The sequence below is a fragment of the Monopterus albus genome, unplaced genomic scaffold, assembly GCF_001952655.1.
Source record: "Monopterus albus unplaced genomic scaffold, M_albus_1.0 scaffold502.1, whole genome shotgun sequence".
In the NCBI taxonomy this organism is placed as follows: Eukaryota; Metazoa; Chordata; class Actinopteri; order Synbranchiformes; family Synbranchidae; genus Monopterus; species Monopterus albus.
In genome coordinates this window covers 17,324-24,308 of record NW_018128382.1, presented here as the reverse complement: position 1 = coordinate 24,308, position 6,985 = coordinate 17,324, and the positions used below count along the sequence as shown (strand labels likewise).

Sequence of the window (6,985 nt, the reverse complement as noted above, 5' to 3'; positions counted from 1 at the left end):
ACAGTCCATTTACCATTTACCATCTTTGGAGGGAGGTTAAACTCCGCGTTGCTCAGTGACAGCCCTGAAACCTGACAGATCTAGAGGAGATCTGTGTGGAGGAGTGGGCCAAAATCCCTGTTGCAGTGTGTGCAAACCTGGTCAAGAACTACAGGAAACGTTTGACCTCTGTAATTGCAAACAAAGGTTTCTGTACCAAATATTAACACTGATTTTCTCAGGTGTTCAAATACTTATGTTCAGCAGTGCAAGACAAATAAATTCTTTAAAAATCATACAATGTGATTTCCTGATTTTTTTTTTTTAATTCCGTCTCTCAGAGTGGGAATGCACCTACAATGTTAATGTCAGACCCCTCCATGATTTCTAAGTGGGAGAACTTGCAAAATCGCAGGGTGTTCAAATACTTCTGTTCCTCACTGTACATTGGACAAGTAGTATTTCAATGTAGTGCTGTGCGTGCTCACTCCATGACCCGCTGTTTCTCTCTCACACAAACACATGAACAGCTCCTCTTCTTCATGTTTGTTTTTTTAAATGCAACACTGAGATCCGACTGTTCTAATATGTTATTAGTAGGCTAGTAAGGCTGACTAACTTAATGTCAGAATACAGCTGTTGCTGAGGTTAGCATGCTGTACACAGTGTGGATGTATATGGACTGCTCTCTAAATGGATAAGCTTAATGCTAGATCATAAACTCTGGGGCTGAATGTTTGCATCCTCAGTCCAGGGAAATATTGAAAAACACGGGGGAAAGCTGATCAGTGCGACCAGTGTGATTAGCGATCCAGTTGATTCATTTCAAATATTTACCAGGGCTGCTGAAGCAGCAAGAGAGGGTCATGAAGAGATAGCTAAAGAGAGAGAGAGACACAGGAGAAAGGCAGCAGCCAACATGCCAGATAAACAACACAGAGGTAGCCTACTATAGTATCAATATATTTAATTAAATATAGAAAAATACAGTCTAATTCTGTGAGAAACACTGGAATATAGTTTTCTAGCTACGTAATCACCAAGCCACATCGGTAAACAACAGTGAGTGACCACAGTACAGTAAGAAGCCTGGAGGGAATTGATTGAGCTGTACAGGTTTCTGTACATGGACTTACAGAAACAACACTTCTTAAACCTGCGTATTTCTTTGATCAGTCTGAAAAATGGGGCATCAAAGTATATGAAAAGAAATGACACAAGCCCAGGACACGCACCCCATTTCAGTTTGACAAATGCTGACTATTCAGAACCATGTTGAGCTGTGCAACAATGGGCTACAAAAGAAGACAACAGAAGAAACCTAGCTTACCATGTAAGATCACTGAGTGTGTGGTAGTGGATGTTGGACACTAGGCCAAAAGGAAGCGTCTGCTGAGTATCATACAAGAGGATGGAGTCCTCTGATGCCACTGCAAACACCATACGGTACGGCAACTGGAATACATTGGGAAGAGGCTGAGCAGAACCATCTGGGGAAAAGAAATGCAGGGAAATAAAGAGATTATAGAGGAAGAGGGGAAATAAAAGAGTGCAGACAAACTAACAGGGAGCACTCTAATTTTAGTTGTCAGTTATCCAGATGGGAGTATGTCCTTGCCTTCTCCCTTCTTGGTCTTCAATTCGAAGTAGACAGGGCAGCAACGCACAGCCAGTGTAGCTTTAGTTGGACATGGCAAATGGGCAATAGGCCTAAAAGACACAGGGATGTGTACGTCAACTACCAGCCTTAATTCAGCTAGCACTGACTCCGAATAGCACGTTGCAAAAGTTACCTCTTGAGACCCTTCCTTGAAAAGATGTAGGTGGTATTTATGATATTTTCTCCAATCTCCACACATCCAGCTGAAGTTAAAGAAGATGGTGAAAGGAGAGAGAACTTGGTTTATATTAAAGGTTTTTACTACAGTAGGAAGAAATGGTATAGATAATGGATGGATGGATTTTTACTACAGTATATCTGCACCAAATTCAACCAGATAAAAGCCAGGTAAAGGTCACACTAAACATGGTGTGTATGTACCTGGGACCAGCAGGAAAGACCCATCAGGTGTGAAAGAAAGACGTCTAAAAAACGACCTCATGCTGTCATCATGGAACATTCTGTACTGCTTGGTCTGCAAAGGTACAAAGACATGCAGAACTGAGAGCGTGTGTGTGAAATGTCTCCCTCATCTGGCGGCAGAATATAGTGTCTCTGAAGATATTTTACAAATTAAAGACCAAATGTAAAGAACTGTAAGATAAACATTTGGAAGCATTGTAAACAAATTTTAGTCAACAGTGGCCAATACAGCAAAAATATAAATGTATACTGACCTCTCCATCTGCAAGTGGCCCAGAGTTCATTTTACTAATACAGAAAGCCTTCTTCTTGGTGTGAGTGCTGTACACACGCATCACCCTGAAGGGCAGGAAAAACAAAGCCCTCCTAAGCAGGAAGCTGCTGAAACCCTACAGTCAGTGACTAATGGCTGCCTAAGCAACAGCAAATACATTCATTTAGCAAAGACTATACCCATAGACAGGGGTCTGAAACAGAGAATGTAAATAGTGCACTGTTGTAGTACCTGTCACAGCTGAGGGTGGCAACATATTGCCCCAGAGGATCCCAGGTCACCCCCTGCACATAGCTCTTATGGTCATTCAAGATACACAGCTTCTGTCCTGAAGCACAAGAACAGATGCAACCAACATAATAAAATGATGCTAAAATAAGACATATCCTCACATCTCACAGTAGGCTTTGCAAAACTGAAATACCTGACAGATGAAATAAAACAGCAATATATGCAACACACACACTGCATCTATGACCACAAGCAAACCTTTGTTCATGTCCCACATAATAGCAGTGTTGTCGACAGACCCGGACACCATGAAGTTTCCATCCCGTGTCCAGCAGATGTCGTATACATCCTCTATGTGTCCCCTAAAAACAAATCAAATGATACAAATCTCTATATATAATCACACTATTGCTACAAATTTGGATCAGGCAAAGCAAAGGTTGTACTTGAACTCAGTGCTTCAGGATAGGCATTCTAATTATCATACTGGGCTTAGAGTTAGTCTAAAAATAACAAAATTATCTGTGGTCCATGATATAATATATAATGCAAACTACAGTCTGCATTAAAAACACATCTGATACCAAACTGCAAGATGCACAAAACAAGGTCTCCATGGTCAAATTAATATAATTAAATACAGTATTAATCATAACAAAGTAATGGTTTCTTGATGGTTTAAAATTGATAACTGTGTCACTAGGCCTGACCTGAGCAAGACAATGACAAATGTCTGACATACAGTTGTAATCAAAGGTTTGGGCACTCCTGGGTAAATGACATTTGATATAATATTTGGTTAATTTTTGAGGTGAAAAATAATAAATGCAAAGAGACATTAAAATGAACCTTTATTCAAATACTAATGGACATGCAAATCCAATACAGTCAGTCAAGAAAGTGAAACTAAAAAGAAGTTGAGAACCATTTAATTCTGCCTGGACAATAAGAGATTAACAGTAAAATTACACAGCTCTCATATGTGTAATTTAGGATTTCTCATATGAAATCATCTACCAAGAATATGCACTTGTATTACTGGCACACCAACGCAGCACATGGTCTGATATTTGGCTGCATTACAACAAAAGTCAAGTGAGGTCTATTTGTTCTGACTCCACCTTGTGTCATAACTGTGGTCACATTACAATGAACAAGGAGGGTGTTCTCTGACAGAGTCTGAACACAGCCTAAAGGGCAACACACACTGAGGGTGGCGCATCATGTGATACCTGCAACAAACACTGGCAGCAGTGTAAATTCAATGTGCTTTTAGCAGACAATGACGTCAGACAAGTAAGACGATATCTTGATGTGCGTCAGCCTGTGATGACATATGTCAATTCTCCGCTGAGGTATGGGTTTGCAGTGAAAATAATGGGTGCAGGTGTTTTGACACACATCACACACTGCCCTGTGTGTGTTGCCCTTAAGAATCCTTAAAAACAGAGGGAAAGTTGTAGAAATTTTCGATAAACATTCTAAGTTGATCAGATCAAACTGCCAGAGTTGTGAACTCAAGTTGTGTACCTCAGTGTCTTGACCACAGACCAGCTCTCCTTGTTGAGCTGAGCATCTTCGTCCTCCTGGAACACAGGGACCTGCTCAGGCTCCTTAGAGTCATTGAGCTTCCACAGCAGAATTGCTGCATCTGTGTTAAATAAAAACCACACAGTTACTAAGAGCCACTGATATTTTAAAATATATGTTCAGTTTTTAAAATCACCATTGTCTTTTAAAAAGTGATTCTTTAAAATGATTACAGCACAAATTTTCCTTGGTGTCTATGTAATATGTGAATCATACCATCTCCTCCTGAGGCAAGCAGCTCTCCATTAGGGCTAAAGCGCACTACGTTGACGGCCTTGGTGTGTCTGGCCAGAGTAGACAAAAACTCCACCACTGATTTCCCGTCTGGGCCCATGTCTACCCGCCACAGCTGCATCAACAATATGGCAAAGGCCTTTTTGACTTTTTTTGTAAATAGGTTTGATCACTGTCACAGGTAAGATGAAAATTAAAATAAAAAAACATTTTTACCCTTCACGCTAATGTTTTACAAACGTTGTGGCGTCTTTTTGGATGGTCTGCTTCATATTATACTGCAGTTTCATCAAAACTTTAATAAAAACCATTTAAAGACTGTCTATCATACACATGGATCTTTGTGGGGAAAAGTTTGTAGAATTAACAGGTTAAATAAGAAAAAATCCTATTACTGAAATAAGTGCTGTTTGCTGAATCCACATTCATCCATTTAAGGTCACACAAAAAACAAATAATATCCTAATAAATAAGCCAATATGAAAATGCTAAATTATGTTACTGTTTATGAAACCACTACATGTTGTCAACTGAGTGTGTGAATGCCACCTCCTGCAACCTTTAAGTTGACTTTTATCAAATTCATGCACACAGGTAAAGTAACATTTGTGCTTTGCCTTGTGTGTTACACTGTTCCTTTACGAGGCAAATCCACCTGTACAGGTTTACATTACAGAGTAATTAATGTGGCTCTTTGATGGACATGTCTGTTTTAATTTTACAAGACAGCTGGTTTATCATTGTTCTGACCAGATGTTCATTCTATTTCTTTTACTCACTCTGACTGTCGTGTCAACTCCAGCTGTGGCTAGGCGATGAATATGTCCATCAGAGCTGTGCTGGAAGTCCAAACTGTAGACTGGCTCCTTGTTGTGCCATGCAATCTCACACGTTACCACCTTCATTTCTTTAAAGCAAACAACAACCTCAGGAGTTGCAAAAAAGTCAGCTTGGTGCTCCATACAGTTATAAGCATAGTGAGTCTGACACCGACTCAGTAGCTGTTGGGGACAGTTATCTTTACATGCTGTCAAATATGGACCCTGTATCATGGATTAAAGGCAACAATGCATTCAGTAATTACTACTACAGTACAACTTAAATTTGTTTGTACTTTACTCAAGTATTTCCATTGTCTTCTACTTCTCACTTTGACTTCACTACATGTCAGAAGTAAATACAGTGGCAATAAAAAGCACATGAATCATTGGGAATTACCAGTTTTTTTTACATCTAAAAGAATCAGATTAATAAAAGAAAATACAGCATAATCATAATGTTTTACTGGTTCCCAGCAGGTCGTTCAGAAGATACCCAGCACTATGGACTATTATAATATTAGAAACAAAACATATGAGCACAGAAACAACAGGGCAGTTAAATTAACTCCACCATTATCGGCTTTCATTAAAGTGATGAACATTATAATGCACCAGTAGTTATAATTCAATAACGATATGCATTAATGTGAAATGTGCCATTCTGCATATAATGAGTATTTTTACTAATGGCCGGCTACTTTAAGTATATTTATGACAACAGGCCTACTGTACTTGAAAACCTTTCATCTAAAACTTTACTTGTACCAGAGCATTTCGACAGTGCTATTGGTACTTTTACTGAAGTAAAGGATCCGAGTACTTCTTCAACCATTGAACAAACTGATAAATAAGATAATTTGGTCACACAGTAAACAAATGCTACAGACAGTTAACACCGTTAGCAAGAAACATAGCAGGTTTGTTGAACAATCTGTGTCTAACATCAAGGACACAAAAGCACATCCAGGTAAATGCCTATGTGTTTCTGCTCGCTAGCGAGTATGCTCCTTAAGAATACACACGACTGTGTCTGCTTTTCCTTAGAAATAAAATTATCTCCAAGTAATTTGTCGCATTTTACCTCTTCTGAAGACGAAAACTTCTGTAATTTCCCGCGCGCGATACGTTCAAATACTTCCGGTTTACTGAGCTGTATCGATTCGATAAACTTGCGGAAAGGGCGGTGACTAAAGGTCACGTGTCATATTGTTTTGTTCTTGTCGAAATATGACGAGCATCTTTAGCATTAAATAGGTAGACAGGACTTGCATTTATGATATCTGCAATGCATTTTGACTAGTAAAAACTATAATTTAAGATATCTACAATGAAATTTTGACAAATTATCAGTAATATGAATTCTCTCGATGTAAATGCAAAAACGTTCCAGTGACGTCATTTCTGCTATCCAAAATCACGAATTGTAGATATCTTGAACTGTCATTCCTACGAGGCAGAAATGTTATTGTAGATATCTTAAATTATAGTTTTGACCGCATTGTAAATTTGACCAGTTAAAACGTAAATGTAGATATCTGAATTGCAACTATGGATAGTCACTTTTTATGTTAACACGGTGTCCTTAAATACAGTGGCGGGCCGTGCATTTGGTACCTGGGCCTTCAGTGGAGACTTACCCGACTTAATTCACCCCTTAATACCACCACTGTACGTCGCAATTATAGAAACAATCAATGCTATACAAAAACGCAATATAATAAAGTGTGGCATTACAGAGAAAGAGAGGTATTTCGCGTATTGAGGGTGAATACC

General features: G+C 39.0%; 1 protein-coding gene across 1 annotated transcript in view; it reads right to left on the bottom strand.

Annotated features, from left to right (window-relative positions):
• chaf1b (chromatin assembly factor 1, subunit B) overlaps positions 1-6,478 on the bottom strand; it is a 13,867-nt gene extending 7,389 nt beyond the window's left edge. The window contains exons 1-11 of the mRNA XM_020588101.1: positions 6,294-6,478; positions 5,171-5,298; positions 4,374-4,506; positions 4,098-4,218; positions 2,826-2,929; positions 2,568-2,664; positions 2,317-2,401; positions 2,021-2,114; positions 1,773-1,842; positions 1,598-1,689; positions 1,310-1,469 (exon numbers count right to left, since the gene is read on the bottom strand). Coding sequence (XP_020443757.1) covers positions 1,310-1,469; positions 1,598-1,689; positions 1,773-1,842; positions 2,021-2,114; positions 2,317-2,401; positions 2,568-2,664; positions 2,826-2,929; positions 4,098-4,218; positions 4,374-4,506; positions 5,171-5,296 — 1,082 coding nt within the window. The 5' untranslated portion in view covers positions 5,297-5,298; positions 6,294-6,478. The remainder of the gene's footprint in view (positions 1-1,309; positions 1,470-1,597; positions 1,690-1,772; positions 1,843-2,020; positions 2,115-2,316; positions 2,402-2,567; positions 2,665-2,825; positions 2,930-4,097; positions 4,219-4,373; positions 4,507-5,170; positions 5,299-6,293) is intronic.
• Between the last annotated feature and the right edge of the window lie 507 nt (positions 6,479-6,985).